The sequence below is a fragment of the Notechis scutatus genome, chromosome 1 (genome assembly GCF_049901735.1).
Source record: "Notechis scutatus isolate UNSWTSFEM ecotype Mainland chromosome 1, rNotScu1.2, whole genome shotgun sequence".
Classification (NCBI taxonomy): domain Eukaryota; kingdom Metazoa; phylum Chordata; class Lepidosauria; order Squamata; family Elapidae; genus Notechis; species Notechis scutatus.
In genome coordinates, this window is record NC_142009.1 from 45505342 (window position 1) to 45527112 (window position 21771).

The 21771-nt window shown below is 35.0% G+C and overlaps 1 protein-coding gene across 2 annotated transcripts in view; it reads right to left on the minus strand.

Annotated features, from left to right (window-relative positions):
• Positions 1-21771, minus strand: part of PLEKHH2 (pleckstrin homology, MyTH4 and FERM domain containing H2) — a 68012-nt gene that overhangs the window by 14327 nt on the left and 31914 nt on the right. For both annotated transcript variants that reach the window (XM_026683426.2, XM_087962928.1), the window contains 13 exons: positions 19332-20299; positions 18535-18610; positions 17960-18054; positions 16601-16742; positions 14593-14729; positions 12637-12747; positions 11583-11669; positions 9480-9638; positions 7540-7620; positions 6387-6566; positions 5501-5609; positions 3630-3742; positions 1925-2104 (listed from right to left, as the gene is read on the minus strand). In XM_026683426.2, the coding sequence (XP_026539211.2) occupies positions 1925-2104; positions 3630-3742; positions 5501-5609; positions 6387-6566; positions 7540-7620; positions 9480-9638; positions 11583-11669; positions 12637-12747; positions 14593-14729; positions 16601-16742; positions 17960-18054; positions 18535-18610; positions 19332-20299 (2438 nt within the window). The remainder of the gene's footprint in view (positions 1-1924; positions 2105-3629; positions 3743-5500; positions 5610-6386; positions 6567-7539; positions 7621-9479; positions 9639-11582; positions 11670-12636; positions 12748-14592; positions 14730-16600; positions 16743-17959; positions 18055-18534; positions 18611-19331; positions 20300-21771) is intronic.

Here is a 21771-nt window from a genome sequence, read left to right on the forward strand (position 1 = left end):
TGTCTTATAGTCCAAAAAATACAATACTTTTGTAAGATTAGAGCAAAGATAACCAAAATTAGACAATAGACAGGAGAATACAATAGAGAGGAAAAGGAAAAATAGATACATAAAACTCAGATAATGCAAACTCCCAAGTCTAGTATTAGAAATATGATATGTATTTGTTTTATCAGTTGGTTTGACAATACAAAACTATTTGTTATAATTCATCACAGATTTCCATTTGTGGAAATTTTTTCAAATGAATGTAATATATGTTGAATTAATGTAGCAAAACAATTTTTAAATGGCAATATTGCATTCACACAATACATTTTTGCCCAGTTCATTTTGCTATTTCATAGGTTTTCTATACTTCAGCTTAATGACAGATAATAGAGAAAAACAGTATATAACAACTGGGAAGGAAAATGACATTAAGGAATTATCTGGCATTAAACATTGTTGGAAATGAAATAAGGTTAGTTGCTATTTAAGAGAAGTGATACAATTAAGAAAATAAAAATAGACTATTTTTATCATATTCTGATGTATATTTTAGTGTTTTTATTGCACACACTTTTATTTAAAAAACCTATACCATCCATCCTCAGTATAGGAGTGGCAGATATTTGTTCTAGTATCAGGGGTGGGATTCTACTGGTTCTGTCTGGTTCTATAGAACCCCTTTGTTAACTTTCTAAGCAGTTCAGAGAACCGGTAGTTAGAAGCAATCTCCTTTTGTTTTTTTCCACCCTTATTACATTCTTGCCAGTACGCCTAGACTTCCTGTCTCCGGAGCTTCTGGGGCTTGACTTTCTTAAAGGGGAAGGCTTATTTTAACATTTTTACACTCCTGTTGGGAGGAAATACTTCCCTGGACAATCAGCACTTTGAAGAAATAATTGAATAATGAAGCAAAGCTTTTAGTGACAGGGAACCAAGATGAGTGACATTCAGCAAGGCTTCTTGGCTAGCTAGAAAGATTGACATTCAAATGTGAGTTTACATATCCTTTCTGAATTTTGGTCTAAAACTGATTTTTGGTGAAGGTTAATTCTGTGCTTGGTGACGTTTAATCCTGTGTTTATTGATGGGATAATTTTCCCTATTCAGCTTCAACAAAGCAACAGCTACTGTTGTGATTTAATTATTTGTATTGTGTTTGAATTTTTTCCTGCCTCATGGTTTCTTTTTCTATCTGGGGAGGGGGTCTTCCTTCACTGCTTTAATACTATCTGGCACTGTCCTTTTGGGGTATACTTCCAAGAGGCAGGATGCAAGCTTGGCACTGATTGTTTTTACTGCCTTTCTGGCGGGCTTGCGACCTTTCCTTAAATCTGGATGATTTCCTTAGGATATCTTGTGAGGTGAGTGAAACTAGCTGGTATCTTTAAGTGGTGCAAATGGATCTAAGGATTGCTTTTCCCAAGTGTGCTTTTTCTGGAGACCTTAAATGACCTCTCTGCTAAAGGGTTTCACTTTATGAGCAAGAGTTAGCTGCTTGATAGCTCACTGCATTTTAACTATTTTCATTCCTCAAGGTGCTCTGGCACCCTGCCTGATTTGTAACTCCGGCTTGCAGGTACTTTTAATCTAATGATTGGTATTTAGGGCAGCTTTTTGCAAGCAAAGAAGCTTTTTGTATTTTTGTACAGGTAAGCCTTGACTTACAACAGACGATTCAAAGTTACAATGGCACTGAAAAAAGTGACTTATGACCATTTTTCACACTTATGACCGTTGCAGCATCCACACTGTCATGAGAGGCCAGGTGAGTAGAAGTGCCCCTTGACATGAGTGATGTCGAGTTGGTCATGCCCACCCAGTCACATGACCACCAAGCCACGCCCACCAACCAAGCCATGCCCACCAACTAAGCCACGCCCACAGAACTGGTTGTTAAAAAATTGAATCCCACCCCGTCTAGTATGTTTAGCACCTGAACTGGTCCTATCTGATTTGGTGGCTGTCGTCTTCTTGTTTGCTTTATCAACTGACAACAGATTTCATTCTGAAGCTCTGGATGTGTGAGACAGACTTGCAATGCACTTTGGGCCAAAGACACATGGTAGTCAATAGCAGGGGAATCCACAGCAGCATTGATAAACAATTGGCACGTCTAGAAAAAAATATAACACAGATGAAGTTCATTTGTGTATTTTTAAGTTTCAAAGTGCTACATCAACTCTGATTTCCTCACATTAAGAAACCAATTATTCAACACTTATTCAACACTTTGAATAACAAATCCATATCAGTGGTAGATAACAAATACCTACTGGATAGAAACGAACATTGAGTTCCTTGTCTTTTATGGTCATGGTGCTACCCTTTCTTTTTATTCTCACCAGACTCAGAGAATGATAAGAAATGGTGAGGAAACAAATCCATTTCTACTGGTTCAACTAAGATAAGTTGCTATTTAGCTCCTCACTTCCTTGGATCATACAATTATCTTATGCAATGTTATCATATTTGTTCATCGAATTATATTATCTCTCCTGATTGACAGTGACTGAGGTTTTTCACATTATTACTTCCTAATCTATTTGTCACAAATATAATAACTGAAATACACTCTTATTAAATATGGATTAGATTCCCTTCATAATAAGGGAGACAGTTTGGTATAGTGGTTAATGGTGCTGGCCTAAAAATGGCACGTCTAGTGAATTCTAGTTCTATCTTAAGCATGAAAGCTGTTGGGCCAGTCACTCTCTCAGCCTGTCTCTGCCCCCCCCCCCCGCCCGCCCGCCCACATGGTGGTGGTTGTGAGGCAATAGAGGAAGAGGAAAGAGTATTATGAATGTTTGCCACCTTGAATTACTTATAAATAAAGGTGGGATAAAAAATAAAATAAACAAAATAAACCATATTCAGCAGTTGCATTAATTATAGTGTAGTCTGTAAATACTTATTCAAATTAAGTATAATACTTATTCAAAACTAAAGCTTGGCTTTTAGTAACTATCCTTTCACTGTCTTGAGTATGACAAATAATTGCCAAAAGAGAATTTCCTATGAGGACATGGAGCATTCTCACTTTGGAAAATTGTCAGACATTATCTTTAGAAATACAGGAATGATCAACTTTCAGCATTTAAAAGCCAGAGTTGAGTTTTATGGTGGAACTCTGAACCTTTCCTTAAAACGAATCTTCCCTTATGGAATTGCTAGTAAATGCATTCTGGACTGTTTCTTCAAAATGATTTAGATTTTTATAATTTAAGCTTCTTTACACATTTATCTTTTGATGTATTACACATCTAATATTTGCAAGACAGATTGCACTGTAACTTCCAATAAGTTAAAATTACCTAGTTTGATATTTTAATTATAAGTAAAGATATAAGAAAATGTTGGAAGCAAGGATTAAGGATTCTCTCTCTCTCTCTCTCTCCCTATCTGTCTATCTATCTATCTATCTATCTATCTATCTATCTATCTATCTATCTATCTATCTATCTATCTATCTATCTATCTATCTATCTATCTATCTATCTATCTATCTATCTATCTATCTTACAAGGAACCATTCTAGTCACAATTTACTATGATTAAACGGCTGAATATTTAAATAGGATATTTTAAGGGAAAAATCTGAAAAAGTTATTATTGAAAAGGAAATGTTGCATCGTGCTTACCTTGAATAATTTTATGGCTTCTGTTTGCAGTGCCTCTGATGGAAGGGTTGTAAGAGGAGAAATAATTCCATCTTTGCTATGACACAGAGTGGGATGCCTCCAGATTTGAGAAGCTGGAAATTAAAAAGGGAGCCAGAACAAATTACCACACATGCCAATGTACTACTTAAAAGTCCTCAGTAAAAATATAATAGCAGATTGATCTAATAAAGTATTCTGGCTCTAAACTTTGCAAAATCTTAAATTAAATAGTGTCATTTTGGTTTTATGCAAGTGACACAATTGCCTTAGAGAGGAATTTGGATTTTCTTTCTCTATGTCAATGCTAGAGAAGCTATAACAATGTTTTAGAGAAGCTGATCTCCTCCAACAGTGCTCCAAATTAATTAATATATAAATATATATTGAACTAAAAAATATCATAAGGTTTTAGGGATTCACCCTGGAATCTTGCAAGAGTTTAGGCAAGATTTTGTGTGAGAGAATGCTGTCATAATCTGCATGATTTACAATTTCATGGAATAATGACCATTTAAAAAAACTATAAGCACATACACCAAGATTAACTGGCTATAGATTATGAAGAACTGAATTAAGAAAATAACAAATTACTTGGGATATTATATGATAACATGCTTATGTGTTATGCAAATACATGCATAAACTTCAGCATTTTATGAAAATACTCATAGTCCAGCATTATATCAATACAGACTATTCTGAAACACACAAAAATAATTTCCATGTTTTTTGTCATATTATTTCATTACAACACTGTTTAATACTTTATATTTCGTGCAAGTGAGTACTGCCCACAAAAACATATCTACTTATTTGGATTGCAAAGTAGATAAAACTTCAATATGCACTTTAAAGTTCCAGGGAGCAATATATCACTCCTACTGAAAATGTTAATGTGCTCCTGCTGCATTCCTGTCTAGTAAATATCATGATGCTACTGACAATGTCAAAAGTTTAAAGATTTGATTAGTTAATTGGCCTGTGGGTTGTCTACTAAGTCACACTATGACAGCTAATTTGAAACACAGTTTAAATAACCCTAATATGGCTATGTGAAAACTAAAAGTACTGACAGCATTCCATATATATATTGAGTATTCATTTAGAAATATTAGTTCACTGTTTCCACTGTTACTCTAATAAATGATTTATAGATGAGAATAATGCATTATTTTCCAATCTGCATGCATCTGAACAATTAGAGATCAAGAGTAAAGTTTGTTGAATTACCCAGATATATCAGTTTCTAGATGTAGCATTTTATGCTGTGCTATTTATAACATTCACAATAACTGAAAAATTAATATACTGTTACAAATACATATTTAGATATATCCCACATTCAAAGAAAAGTTAAGAAAATGACTGCACATGCAAGGGTGCAGGTAAAGAGAGTAAATTATGAAATAAATAACATGATACCACAATGCAAGTTCTATTCCTTTTCTGCATGTGCAATAGTGTCACATGCATATAGATAACAATGTGGAATTTGTATCACAATTTGATTCTATGGATTCTGAGATACCATCATGACAGCCATAGCTAAGAATTATACAGTTTGACAAAAATTCCATAGTCAAATTTGTTGCTTATAAGCTATATTGTGGAGACTTTGAACAGTATCCTTGTTATTTGTGATTTTAAAAAAATAGCTTATGTGGCTGTACACATTTTGCAACTGATTTTAAAAAGAGTTTTGAAAACTCATAGAAGTATTTCTCTGCTCTTCATTTAATCAGCCTAAAAATGATTCTGCTGCTTTAAGGAATCTGTTCACTCTTAAAGCAGCAGCCATAGTATATCCTGATAAATAAGTATTTAAATAAGCAGAAAAGATATTGGCTTACTGGGTTCTCCTTCAATATTTAACAGTTTGCAGACAAGCTGTTCAAACTCTGTCCCAACATTTATATTTGTGCTTCCAGCAGCAATGGTGAGATAATAAAGCCAAGTATCCTAGGAAATCAAGCATAATTTGTTTCATTTAAACTCTTTTAAAAATATATATATGAAAATATCTCTCTCTCACACTCCAAGTAGCAATTTAATTATCAACACTTAAGTATATGTATGTGGACAAAATATAAAATGGCAGAAGAAAGGAAATGTTAGATACAGATATATGCTTCAAATGCGTTGCTAATAATAAAAAAACAAAAAAATAATAATTTCAGAGACTTAAAAACTTATTGGTAAGTAATCACATCATTGTACATCTTCTGGACACATAACTTTTCAATGTACTTTATGGCATATTTTAGTCAATTATTCAAATACAAAAAAGTTTTAACACATTTTAAGATAATTTAGTAAGTTTACTAGTTCATCTCTGTTCAAATGTAAAATAAAACAGTTACAAAAAAGAACTTGTCATCCTCTGGTCATATATACCATCCCCAAGTATAAATTCTACTTCTACGTTAGTCAAAGTAGCTTAGTTATGAATTACACAAGCTATCTTCAGAAATGATAGTTTGGATGGCTTCTATCTTTCTGCAACTTTCAACTTCTTCCACCTAATGAAGGGAACCCACAATGCTCATTGAAAGTAATTCCGGCTATTGTAAATTATTATGCAGAATTATTCTAAATCTGTTAAGATCCATTTTATTTATTAGCTTTGTCCAGATATGACTTCACCCCTGAATATACAGGTTTTTAGTGTCGTGTCATCCCCCCAAGTAAGTGATGAAAGCTGGCTGCAAAATCTTGGGACAATGGAACATTTACTACCTTCTCATACTTGGATCCTATTAGAAGATATGTGGGTGCTTGTTCCTTAGGATGGATGACAATGGTAAAATGTGTTGATAATAAGCTGCGACCACTGGCTTCATAATCTTCATCTGAATCACAGGATCGATCAACTTCTTCAACTTTAGCTTCTAATAGTTTTATCTGGCCCAAAGGAAACTAGAAGTAAAGGCATTAATATTAGAACACAGCTATATTAAAATCTAGTTCATTAACCTTGCTATAACCAAGTTGAGCATATTTCTCATTCCATGACTGAAAGTAGAAAGACTTCATTGAAAACATGATTTGTATTTATCCTTCTTATTTTAGTTACAACTGTGCATAATTAATAGGATGAGGAAAGGATTAAGAAATGATGAATTTCTTTTTTTCAGTGTTCAGCTGGCAAAAGTGGTTGCATATATGTGTCCATGGCTCCATTTATTTATTTTTGTTTTGTTTTCACTCATCGTAGAGGAGTGAAACCAAGAAACGGAGGGGAAAATTAGCCTCTTCTTCCATTGGAGTCTATATGGCTCAGATTCCTATCTCTTACCTACCTAGAATCCAAGAGAAATTATGGCTGGCCAGTCACCACAAAATAGAGACTGGACTTCTACCTCCAGAAGCTAGTAAACCAATACATCTCTACTCTGCTATATATAAACAAGATAATTCTCTTTAGTTCCCCTATGGCACTCAGAAGAACACTGAGGATCATTGCTCAATATTTCAAGGAAGATCATTTAGAAAACATGATTATAAATCCAAAATCATGATCCTTGCCAGGTGATCAAACATACATTTATGGCATATAAATGGGAATACAATTGAGTAGCTCTTATAGCAGGATGTACTCTTGCAGGTATTGACTATATGAAGTTTCATGGATGCTTTGTAACCTCAAATGTTATTTTTTGAGGGAGGAGGAACTTACAGTAGATTGAAAACAAGAGAATCTGAATAAATGTCTGGATATATGTTCTTACACATATAGACTATGCATGTGTGCATGGGAATTTGTTTTAAACACACTTAAATATAAAGTACACAGTATACAGGACTAAAGGAAGTATCTGAAAAAACAGGATAAGAAATAACTTGATATAAAATCATGGCTCTAATAATTTCTTAAAATAAAAAAAAATACCTTGTCTTCATGGCTGCGGAAATAATATAAAGTTTTCCCAACTAATATACACCACACTGTTTTGGAATATCCATGTTTCACCTGCAAATGAAATGAAATATTTTATGCAGAAGGGCAAATGAAAAATTCTTTTTGTTATCAAGTATTATCAAATATAAATGGTGTAGCTGCACTTGAACATATAAGAAATAAGCTCCTTAGCCTCTTTCTGGATTCTTTTCCTGCCTAGACATGATTCAAACCAGTAGTTTTCAGTTCTATTCAGTTCTAGATTAATCTTCAGGCAAAGTTTTTTCTATGATAACCTGTGGAAACAAATGCTGGATTTGGAAGATACAGGACAGAAAGAGTACCAATGCACTTCACGTACTAGAGAATTTTTTAAGGGTATGATGGGCAGACAGGAAAACAAATAAATGCATCGGAGAATAAATTAAGCTGGTATTCTCATACATAGTATTAATGGCCAGACTTAATGACTATCATTTTGGAAACATCTTGTGGAGACCTAATTACCTTTAGAACTTTTCATGTTGAAAAAGTTGAAGCAAAAAAAAAAAAAAAAGGAGAATAGCCACTGCCAAGGTAGATGGATTTGATTAGAACCATATTTCTAAGAGATCTAAATTGAAGACAAACTATTCTGAAGAGATCTATCCATGTGGTCCTTAAGAATTACACCAACATGATAGTATTAAATTGATCAATGAATAGTTTACAGACCTGATGAAACCTAAGCAATCTAAATTTAATTATGGTCATTTGAAAATAGATAACTTTATTAATAGAGGCATTACATCAGCTCTTTTTAACAACTATAGTATACTTTTTCCAAGTTCAAATGAAATGGCAAAAAGCTTCTGAACATAGTTGCAACAGAAGAGGAAGAAAGAACATGGGAATTTAGGTTTCATGTTATACTTGGGGAGCCTTATAAAAAGGAGATTGTCATTACAATACTTTTTGATGTATTTTTTAAATTCTATCTCCTTGGTAATGTTTTACTCCTATTTTTTGCAAGTCTGCTTGGAACACAAAGAGGGATTTCAAGTACTAGGTTAATCTTAAAACTTTCCCAAAAACTGGCATTTTATTAGCTAACTTTTAAAACTAATTAAAGAGTAATAGCTAACTAAAAAGAGCAATGAATTCTTAATACCAAACCAATGGGTACTTTTCTCCAGAAATAAATAGCATGAGAAGTTTTCTTCATAAAGGCAGAAAAAGAAGCATTACATTTTGTACCCATGCTTGCTGATATTCCAATACCTAGCTGATATTATCTGCATTTTGAAAAGGTCCCCGATTAAATACAAAGACATATTAAATGTAGCCTCCAGAATGATCAGGAAAAATCTTAAGTATTCCAAACTTACCCAAATAGTAATGAAAAACAAAGCTAATCCCCAGCATTATGGGGATTGTTTATGTATCCATTTATTTAAAAAAAAAAAAACAATTTTACCATTTTCTGTATCAAAGTAATATTGTGAAACAGAATAGGAAAGTTATTACCACCAGAGGAGCCATATATAGTACTGTGGTTTCTGAATGTTCTACTCATAACATTTAAGAAATATAGGAACCAAAAATCCCTCACACACTGATAGCAAAGGACATAAATAAAATTAAATCCTGTAAGGCTTTGCTTCCCTAGCAAAAAATCCCCAAACAAACCCAAACCTGGTTTTTATAGTGCCCTCCTGCTCCCTTGACAGTAGTGAAACTTTAATGAGACATAGGCCTATAAAACCCTTTGGTTTTTTTAAAAAAAAAACACCCCCCCCATTTTTGGATTATTAATCTACCAAATTTAATAGTAATTTAGAATTTTTTTTGATGTAATTAATAAAATTAAAATACCCAGTTTTCTAAACTAAAACTCTTGAAACATAAAAACAAAATAGAAATATCAAGAAAAAAGTAAAGTTGTCTTTTACCTTAGTAAGCAAGCCTTTCACTGCTGGTTTAACATCTGGTTGAATAAAAAGTGGGCTTGCAGCTTGTACTTTAAGCACATTTTGTAATACTTTGATCCATTCTTCTAAGATGTTTGGGGAATCTGCAGTCATGTAATAAGTTCGTTTTTCTGTAGTCAGCTGAAGAGCAAGAGAAACAAAACACTTTGAATGAAGAGAACTGGTACGCCCCTGATTGGTAACAATAGAAAACATTATAATAAATGTAGTCTGAAATGAAGGTTTTTAACGAAATCTTTGATGGGAATTCAAGGTGATATTGATATTTCTCAACTATATTTTATCTTCATTAAAACCATATGAGATACAAGCTAGTCCATTCATTTAATGACCATTCAAAGTTACAACGGTGCTAAGAAAAATGACTTATGACTTCAGCGTCTTTGTAGCACATGATCATGTCTATGGAGATTCTCAGTCATCCAAGTGACGGTTGTCCCAAAGGTGCTTTTTCAAGAGGCAACTGGACTTGCTGGTTTTTCTTTGAAGACGTTTCGCTCATGAGAAACGAAACGTCTTCAAAGAAAAATCAGGAACTCTTGAAAAAGTCACATGATCATGATTTTGGTGCTTTGCTACCGGTTTGCTACCGGCATTTGCAACGGTTGCATTGGTCCCAATGTCATGTTATTGGCATTTGTGTTTTTCCAGGCAGCTTCCAAAAAGCAAAGTTACAGAAGCCAGATTAACTTAATAGCTGCATGATTGGCTTAATGACTGTGGCAAAAAATAAATGAATAGTAAAATGAGGTGTAATTCACCTAACAATCGCATCACTTAGTGACAAGTCCCAGTTATAGTCATGTTGAAGACTACTTATAATTTAGGCTGGAGGGAATAGTCCAGTATCCTTCTATAAACTTCATGGCTGAGTGAGATTTGAATTTGGGTCTACCTCGTCCTAGTCCAAAATTCTAATCCATATGCAATTGGTAGGAATTTAAAATTATCAAAATCATTTATTATGGATGTCTTAATAACAATTTTAGATCATAAATTCATGATTTGTCTTCAAAATTCTCACAGATGCCTAATCAGGACAGGAACTCATTCAGGTACATTTGAAAGCATTAAAGGTCAGATTCAGAGGAAACTGGTTTTTCTTTGAGTAAAAAGGGATGGGGGATAGATTTGGAAAAGCAGAACAGTCTATTTTCATCCTTTGTGTCAAATTGTCAATACTCTCGACGATAAACTCCTCAGAGAGTGAGATAGAAAGTGGAACCAGAGTTGCCTTCCTTCTCTTTATTCGCAACCTCATTTTGAAATGAAAATGTATTATGCTTTGTTTCTCACATACACAGAACATTTATTTAACAGTTGCAAGGGTATATATGTCCCAACGATGCTTTTTCAAAAGGCAACTAGACTTTGAAGACTTTTAATTTCTCATCCAAGAAGTTCCGAGAAAGGTTCTTGGATAAAAAGTGAAATGTCTTCAAGGAAAAACAAAGTCCAGTTGCCTTTTGAAAAAGCATCTTTGGGACATGACCTGGATGATTGAGAATCTACACAAAGAAGAGCATATCTGCTTGTATAAAGCACCATATAAATTCCCCCTGTGTGTACACATACTTTCTGACATATAAAGGGAAATGTTTCATCTTTGCACAGCAAATAATTCCTTCCTCATGGTTAGGAAGGAAAAGATATGCTATTCAAGTCCAAGACCCCATTCAAATACATATATCTTTACTTCGTTTTTTTCTCAGTATTGTTCCTACCTATTATTGATTCCTTTAATTTACCTGAGAAATCAGCCTGAAATAAATTTCATTAAGCAGCAGTTTTAATGAAGTTTATTCATATCAATACATATACATTGTGTATCTCAATGGGTTGCTCAGGGATCACTGCTAGTGGGGAAGCTTGTTATCAGTCAAACTTTACTTTCCTATAACCACAAATGAAATCTGAAAACTTGCAACTGCCTAAGATGTCTGCCAGTATCTATTTCTTTATTAAGAGTTTGTAATATGATCACAAGTCAGTAGGAAGAAAGAGGGGAAATTATATACTGGTGTACACATGCTATTCTGTTGTCCCAGGAAGCATAATAAATACCTGAACTGTTTGTTTTCCATCACCTCTTACAATATGGCTGGATGCACTTAATTCAATTTGACCTTGGGGTTTTCTTATTACATCACTCTATGGGACAAAAATATAGGAAGTAAATTTTCATGTGTAATAATGATCAACCACACATCAGAGCAAAAAGCCGAAATTCACTTTCAGATAGTTGGACATTTAGATTTTTTTTATATTTTGCAAATTTTGGCATTTAAAAATAATATAGGTTTATAATTATTTATAGGGAATTTGGGAAGGTTTAAACATAATCCCTTTCTTTCCAACCTGCATTTACAACAACCTTCTGAAGTAACTGACAAGACTGAGAAGTAACTATGTAGTGGCATAGCGCTCATTTTCTCAGAGCATACAAGTCCCACAACCACATCAAGGTAGGGGATATTACCCGGTCACTGCCCACTGATTCCTTGGATCAATGCAAAAATAAGGTGAGGTGAGGAGAGTACCATACTTTATTGAAGAATACCAAAAATGGAATAGAGAAGGGGATAACTAGACAAAAAAATAAGATGGTGAGGAAGATAGAAATATGATAGCTAGTAAATGTCCTAAGGTCATCCATGAGTGTGTGAGGATTACAGCCCTTTGTTCTTAAACATCTCTGGATTCCAAAGGCATCAGAGGGCAGAGTCCAGAGGAAATTATAGTAAATTGGTTCCAAGAGCATTGAGAGTCACTAAACTTTCATATACTATATTAAAGCACTGACTAGCAACGATATTTTTGGAACAGATGGCAAAACTGGTAGATCAGACTTTTGTTTCAAATGTTTGGACTGCAAGAATTATTTCTATGCAGCTCTCAGAACTTTTTTACTACTCTGTTCAAATTAACATTTATTACATATTTATTACATTGTCTCATGAACATGGCTGAAGAACAAACCTTCAGAGAAAAGAGATTTCAGGCAATCAATTCTTCTTCTTCAGATCAGTTCAAAAACAAACTGTTGCATAATGATTCAATAAAGAACACAGAGAAACACAATCTTAATGATCTAATCTTATAATTTGCACTTGCTTACCGGAGATTTATAGTAAAGCAATTCACCCCCTTTGAGTACAAACCATCGTCGTTTCCATGTTTTTACTTTACCACTCATTTTTAACAAATATCCAGATTTCTCTAGCACTTCCTATAGTTTAAAAGAAAAAAAAATGCTAAAATTATTTGATTAATGTACCATTAATTGATACAGTATTTGCAACCAAAATGATGTTTAAGGTCCTAATAATACAAAATTAGGAAAATTACGCATAGACGCATAACATATATTTTCAACTAAAAATAATTAAGAACCAAATTTAAAAAGGCAGCACACCTAATCAGTGAAATGTATCTTAAGCAACAGGCCAATTTGTTGAGAATATTCTTTTCTACAACCAGGAATAACAATAAAACATCTAGGCTTACATTTTTTAAGTCTGTAAAGAAGTCCCTCTCTCTTATTTGTTAAATACTGCAGATCACTGATAGTGCTAAAACTTAAAAGGCATCTCATGCAGACTTAAAGCTGAATAAAATTTATATGGGACAACTCAATCTTACAAACACCCACAACTCTGTTCATAGATCAAAATCTGATTTATAGGTATGGGATTCCTAATGATGGTATGGTTATGCAGGAGATACATGGATGCCATATAATTACTCTCAAATCAATTGATTCAGAGTATTGACTGGGTCAGATGAAGTTTCTAAATTCTTTTCAAAAAAATCTACTGATAGAACATAGTACAGTAATCTATGAGAATGAGATATAATTAAGCCATGTATCATAATGTCCCATTTGGACATCTAGAAACTGGCTAAATGCTGTCCTATCCAATACCCAAATTTGTGTCTTTAAGTTCAGGCATAATCTAAGCAACCTGCTTAAATTGCAATCTTGAGTTTTCAGAAGAATGTAAATGAATTCAAAACAGGTTAAACCATTATTCCCTAATCAGTATTTAGACTGACCATCGGTATCTTTGTATTGTCTGGATCAAGTTCAATTTCCTTGCTCTCATCTTCTTCATATCAATATTAGAAAGTGATTTATAATTGTGCTACTTTGCTGGATATCATTCAGAAAAGAGTTCAGCTTTACCAAACCCTAAAACTTCACAAAACTCTTATATTGCATATGATTAACATCATGAGAAAGGAAATGGAATGTTACGGTATAACATAAGTAAAACATAATCACATCATGTATAAAATAACCAGCACCATCTTCTGAAAGAAGGAACAAAGCCACCATAACAATCATTAAAAAATTGTTTAACTTTAATTTCAGTGAGTTGATTCAGTTATATCATACTCAATGATCTCAAACACAGACAGGACCATTGGAATCAACAGACATATAACCTCTGTCCAATTCATATACTGTGTATGAGTAACAGCACGACAAAGGAAAAGCAATATTAATATATAACATAAGTAAAACACAATCATGCCATATGGAAAATAATGAATACTATGTTCTGAAAAAAGGAATAAAGCCACCATAATCACTTGGGTATCAAAGCAGAGGTGATATTCAGCAGGTTCTGACCAGTTCTGGAGAACCGGTAGTGCAAATTTTAAGTAGTTTGGAGAACCAGCAAATCCCACCTCTGACTAGCCCCGTTCCATCTATTCTCTGCCTCCCGAGTCCCAGCTGATCTTCTTTTGTTGCCCTGCATAGGAGAACAGAGCTGGAAAGCAGGTTAATGGGGTGGGGAGGGAATGGAGATTTTGCAGTATCCTTCCCCTGCCACGCCCACCAAGCCACACCATGCCCACCAAGCCACACCCACAGAACCGGTAGTAAAAAAATTTGAATCCCACCACTAAATCAAATCAATCCCATAATTCAGGGGAAGTGGTGGGTATTTTGCATTTCTTTGTTGCCATTAGTAATTCTCCAAAGCTTTGCAGGCAGGCCTTGGTAGCCCTACACTTCTGTTGCTTGAAGCCAGATTGAAATAGAAAGAAGTTATAGCCTACTTACATTTTTTCCATTATCACTAGATGATGAACATGTTTTAGGCAATTTTTGTTCTGGTTCTGAGTAATCTGTATCAGTTGAATAGGCATCAGGAGGAATGGCATAGTCACCTTCTGAAGTCATTGAAGACAGAGAGACCCCTGAGTGCAAGACAAATGAATATTAATATGATTAAGATTCTAACTGATGGGTTACTTGGATAGACTTCATTGCATTATGAAATACAGAAGAAATTAAGAGTTTCAAAATACTCATTCCTGAGGAAAAGGAAAACATAAGAAGAAATTCAAAATAACACTACTCTGATTATGTTTGGTTCAAGATAAGGCTGAGAGCAACTATGACAGGATTTCAAGTTTCTGTTATGCTATTCACAACAATGAAGATCTGTGCCATGCTTATTTCTTGACCTTCCTACTTTGAAGGGTTCTTATGGTCTAAAGTGGTTGAGAAGATTCTGCTTATTTTCCATGTGGTGCCTGTCCTGGAGTCTTCCCCCTATACCAACAGGGCTGTTCCCTGATACCACTAGATGACATCGCTAGGGCTCGCTGCCTTAGAAGAGTGAGGAAAATTCTCAGGGAGGACTCACACCCCGGTCAGCACTTCTTCACTCTCCTACCATCGGGTAGGAGATATAGAAGTATAGCCAGCTGCACCAACAGGCTGAAGAACAGTTTCTACCCATGGGCTTCTGAACGGAAAATAACTTCATGTCAACATAGTATGATAGACTTGCGGGGTCGGCATGTTGTGCAACAAGGTCACATAGTGTAATAAGATTGCGACTGGGTTAGGGACTTCTGTCCTCACTGTGAGTTGTGTTGGGGGTGCGGGATGCACGAAGGGAGGCTCAGGCAAACTTATTGTACATATGTTGTACTCTGACAATAAAGATAACAATGTATAACATTCTCCTATTGGCTGGAGGGTTTGGGGAATTGGTCCACACATCTTCAAGCTGCCAAGGTTGCATAATACTGGTTTAGAACTGTCAGCCATCCTTAGTAAACTTCTCCTCACAAGAGATTAAAAAAAAATCAAAACAATAAAGAATATGAAGCACAATTTATTTTTAAATGGATTTACAAAGGTACATGCAGGGTTCCAGGCAGACCCTATAGATGGTATTGGTCTGCTACCAATAAATGTTTTCTCCCTGTGAGATGGAAATTGTAATGTGACAAACTAAAAGAAGAATATAAATAAAATTGGTAACTTCCTGCCAAACCTCAAAAAAATCAAATGAAAGGCTGAATTACACACTCAATTTCTAAAATTGTAGAGAAAAATAAAAACAATAGATTGCTTAACAGAAAATTAAATTAACAATAACTGATTTTTTTTATTTTAAACTATATTTATATAGACAGTATTTTCAACGTGGAAAAGTTCTGCTTCTTTATCTTGTCTTTTCTTAGATTCCTAGAAAATCCAAACTTTAATCATAGGCTGTTTGTTGGAATGTTGAATCTTCTTGTCTTCCTTCTCTCCTCTTGGAGTTCTGTCTTTGCCTTTGCCCGTGTGAGAGAGAAAGAATATCTTCCTCATGAGTATATGTGGTTTCTATAATTGGAAAGCAGCCTTATGAATGCCTAGCAGAAGAGGCTATATTCACACCTCTCCTGTGAACAGCAGTATTGTGAGTTGGAAAATATTACTGTGGATTTGTTGACCATCTTGGTACTTTTGTAATATTATTTTCTAAAAAAAGAAAGATTAATCAAGCATGTCTAATTTTTTTTAAAAAAAATGAGAGTCAGTTGTAAGTAAATTTTGAACTGGCATCAAGTCCCCACACAACCGTGGAAGCTCACTGGTGCATTGTAGCCCAACCTACATCACAAGATTGGTATTAGAAATTCATCTTGTAAGACAGCAGTTTAAATGCAAAGTTCCTTTCCTCAATCTGTAATAAAAACTGTTTAATGTATTTTATTAATAATAGCACCATTTTAACTTTATCTGTCCTAAAGGTTATAATAGTCGTTTTGTTATAAAATCTGCCCACCTCGTTTCATAGCCCGTGGGCTACCAGGACCACTTCTGCTTCGAGAGTCTGATTCAGATGTCCGTGAACTGCATTGGGAACCCTCTTCTTCAGATCCAGAGGAGTCATCTAGGAATGGGTTGTTACTGATTTGTGTTGCTTTCTGATAAAATCAACAAGCCATTATTTAAAACTGTTTACTGCAATAGTCAAAAAAAAGACAGCATAATAATAATGATATATAGTATTGATATGGGTTTTTTTTATGAGAGATTGCTTAGAGTAGACTATGGTTATATAAATAATTTTGATCATGAATTGTTTTTAAAATATTTTTAGAGGTTGATTAGATTTGCTGCTCTATTAAAAAACCTATCTATTTCATGAATTATATTTGCTAGATATAGCCTATACAAATCTACACTGAGAGTTGCATTTTCATTGGTATAAAGGTGGTCCACATTATTAAGACATGTCACAGAATATTGTGCTGTATGATAATACTTGGAAATTGGCTCCTTCTCACCTCTGTCCAAAAAGAGACATGGAAAGACATTAACTCCTTGCTATTATTCAGATAAAGATTTTTTTGCACCAAAGTACACCGTTGAAGACTGGTATCCAATATCAGTTTCTTTGCATTTCCATCAGAGGTGGCATTCAGCAGGTTCTGACCAGTTCTGGAGAACCAGTAGCAGAAATTTTGAGTAGTTTGGAATACCACCTTTGACTGGCCCCACCCCCATTATTCTCAGCCTCCCAAGTCCCAGCTGATTGGCTGGGTCTTCTTTTGTTGCCCCGCACAGGAGAACGGAGCTGGAAAGCAGGTTAGTGGGGTGGAGAGGGAAGGGGATTTTGCAGTAACATTCCCCTGCCACATCCACCAAGCCACACCATGCCCACCAAGCCACACCCACAGAACTGGTAGTAAAAAAATTGAATCCCACCACTGATTTCCATTCTTTTAGACAATATTTCTGTCTCTGAAATTTCATTCTACTTCAGGTTTCATATTTGGCAAATTAAATAAAACATGCATTCTGGTTGCATATCAATTCTCTGTAGATATTTCCAATGTAGTAGAATGTAGAAAAGAGTATGTTGTACCATTGCTAGTTTTTTAGATCACAGAGAATAAAATGTAGAGCTAGAAGTGCCTGCAACTAAAATACATCATGTTTGAGCAAGAGAAACACATTTTGGTTATTATTAATGTAACTACTTTATTACTCTTTCAAAGGAGCAAGAATTACTTTTCCAGCTTGCCGGGGGGAGGGGGGAGGAAGGAAGAAGAATATTTTGAATAAACATAAACAGAATAGCCACATTTTTAAAGTGTATCTAACATTTCTTCAAGCATAATTGTAAAAAAATGATTACCCCTTTAAGAGTGGTATAAACTGGTGTAGTCATGTTCTTATATATTAATGATGTGTAAAGTCCTGATGGAGAATATGAAGATGAAGAAGGGGAACCTGAAACAAAGTTTAAATAATAATAATAATAATAATAATAATAATAATAATAATAATAATAATAATAATAGAGAAAATACTGAGTGTATAATTTTTTTTAATTTAAAAAAGATTAGTTCATTTGCTGAATAGATAGTCTGGGAAAAACTTATATAAGATTAGTTTATATTTTTTTATTTAAATATGCATATTTCAGATAGAAAACTCAAATTCAAAAAGTATACACACACACACACACACACACACACACACACACACACAAATGAACTATTCAGCCAATATTTACTCATGCTGGCCATAATAAATCCATTAAAAAGTAAAGTTTTATCTGGGAGTTGTCTTCAGAAGTTGAGGACCTTTGAAATCCCAAAGAGTGTTAAGTAAAGGTTTTTCTTCTTTGATTATGGATAAGAAAATCTTACAGTAGTCAAAGGGACTTGCCTCAGCAATTCACTTTAAATAACTATTCTAATAACTTACTTTTATTGAAAGAGTCCATTTTGAAGACCTCAGAAAAGCACAGACCTGATTTGGCTACAGCATAAATTCTGTTTTCCTGAAGAAGAAAACAGAGCTGCTATTATATATTTTTCTAGCAACATTACATTTATGTATCTATTATAAGCAGTTGGTTTCTCTCTAAATGTTTTACAGAGTCAGCATATTTCCCCCAACAATCTGGGTCCTCATTTTACCAACCTTGGAAGGATGGAAGGCTGAGTCAACCTTGAGCCAGTAACAATTGAACTGCTGGCAGTCGGCAGAATTAGCCTACAATATACTGCATTCTAAACACTGTCCCACCGTGGCTCTGTAAGTTAAGCTTATAAGTTAAGGACTGTCTATATGTAAGGATAAAGACTGTCTTTTGTCAAGACTGATTCCTGATAATTACATGGACATGTCTATACAGGTTTTTTTTTGGCAATGACATAGAAATGGTGTGCCTTTGTCATCTTCTTAGACAGTTTTTATAAATCCAAGTGCCGGGATTTCCTGATAACATCCCGTTCAAGAATTAACCAGGTTGACCCGTTTAGCTTTTTTGAGAACAGCCAAAGTCAAGTAGATACTGCCATCTACTATCTGCAGTTAATTTTAATAGAGAAGAATTGCCACTAATCTTTTCAAAACAAGCTGTGAGAAAAATTATCTGCCACAGTGGTTAAAAAAGGAAAAGCCACATTTATAAAACAAAATAACAGTGGAACATGAGTAATCTGTAGTTGAATTAACAATCTGGAATATTATTATATTATTATACCTATTTCACTTACCCAAGAAGGGAATCGATGTAGCGGAGGAGTGGGAGGTTTATTGTTAATCACCTTCCCTGAATCACTCAAATCCATGGTTTCTGTATCTTTCATTTCACAGCAATCATAAGTAAATGATTCCTCATTACAACTAATCTCCATCTTCTCAAAAACCTCTGCATCATCTCCATCTACTTGATCAATATCTGTTTCCTGAGGCTTAAATGGACGTATCATGCTTATAGCATTCCTGTTTTTGCCAAACAGTTTATCTGAACACAAGGAAGGCTGGCTAAAATGTTTTTTGGCCAATGCTGTATTGAGAATAAAAGCACTAGGAGTCCTCAGTTTGGGCGGTGGCAGATTAGATGGAGAATCAAGCTGTTTGCCAGACTGATAGCTTGCTGACAGCATCAGTGATGGATGCTTAGGAGCCAAAGATGGGGTCAAAATTGGACTTGGAGTATTTGCTTCACTAGAAGAGGATGAATAATCTAGCCTGTGGGATTGAAATCTCTTATTCAGTTCATCTGAAAAGCTATCATGACTTTTTTTTTCACTGAATGATTCAAAGTTGCTCTTTCCAATGAGATGGTTCTGATTTTTCCATGAAGACTCTGGTTGCCAGGAATATAGTTTATGTACATTTCCATGAGCTTGAAAGCTTTCTTCTTCCAACATGGAACTACTATCATCTGATGCTGTCAAATACATTTCGCTCCCTATTCTGCTATACCCTGTGCCCTCTTCAGATGTGTGACTTGAAAACGTAGATACACATCTGGATTTTGATCTTCCTTTGCTTCCTTCTTCATCAGAGCTCCAGTCACTTACTGTAATGCAAGAATTCTTTGATATATTATTATCTGTATCTTTTGACTTTGTTGCCATCCTTTGTTCAGGAATGCAAGGGTTTTGTTGCAATGGTTTCAGACTTCTATTATTTCCATGTACTTGGCCAGCAAGGGATGTTTCCTGAATTTCATTCTCTAGACACCGGGAAACAGTAACAACATTGCAGAAAATTGTAACAAACATCTACAAATAATAAACATTAAAATCCATTTTGTTTTCAGACCAGGAAATAATAATAGTATATGCAGATAACAATTGAGATTATAAAACAGTGCTTTCATACAGAAGATTCCTAATACCAGTAATCCAAAGATATTAGAGATATTCCATCTCCTCTTAATTGATTTTCTATGGTAAGAAAAAGAAAAACAGTAGCGGGGAGAGGAACAGAGCAAGATTACAAATGGAAAACTGTATTATCTGGTAGATTCTTTAAAGATCCATGAAAAAAGCAGCATCACTGCCAAGCAAAAACCTCATTTTTTAAGCATCCTAAGACAGAGGTGAATTGATAGAGGCAATCCAAGAAATGGCTACTTATAAATACAGCAGAATGAAGTAGCAGAGAAGACAGTATAACATAAGAATGCAGGTAAAGACTACAGGTTTAATGCTCCTCTAGGTTAATAGAGACAAATATTCCCCCAACAAGTAAAAATTAGCCCAGAGTGGGAAACGGGGGGGATGCTACCAGTTCAGCCCGGTTCTATAGAACCGGTAGCTCTGAAGAACAGTAGACACCGAACTGGTTTTGCTGCTCTGTTTGGCCCAGCCGCCCACCCGGGCTCTTGGCTGTCCTTTATTTCCTGCCTTTTCAACCTCAGCTGCTTTGCGCAGCACAGCTGAGGTTGAAAAAGCAGGAAAGAAGAGGATTTTCAAATGCTGCGCACCCACACACAGCGCTTGTCAGCTGTCCAGGCGGCACAGCTGAGGATTTTAGGAAATGGTCTACACACGCATGTGCAAAATGCACTCTCACTAGGGGTGGGTTTCTACCTGCCAGAGAACTGGCAAATTGCGCCACTGGCTGGACTCGCCCTGCCCCCTCGCTCCTTACCTGGCATGTGCGTCATCAAACTTGCCTGCTATATTGCTATTTTTCCTTTTTTCCCCCGACCATTAGCTGTTCTGCTGAGCCGGGAGATTTAGATTAGCTAGAAAGCAGGAAATCATTGGATTTCTTGCTTTCTAGCTAATCTAAAAGCAGAGCTGAGCCTGAAGCTTCTATTATTCAGTGCAGACTCGGGTAGCTGATGGCAGAAACACAGATCTGAATCTGTGATTCTGTGAGCAACTCAATCTGCCTGCCTGCTCTGCCTGATTTTGGGTAAAAGTTGCTGTTTTTTAAATAAAAAATTCAATATTTACATACATAATGTGTTGTGAGTTAATTTTGTGAATTTGCTTGCTAGCAAATTTTATGAGTTTGCTAGCAAACAAATTTTATGTGACAGACTCAGGTAGCTGATTTCAGAAAGATAGATCTCTGAATGAATCTGTGATTCTGTGAGCAACTCAATCTGCCTGACTGCTTTGCCTGATTTTGGGTAAACGTTGCTCTTTTTTAAATAAAAAAATTACATAAATATTTATATTACACACAAGC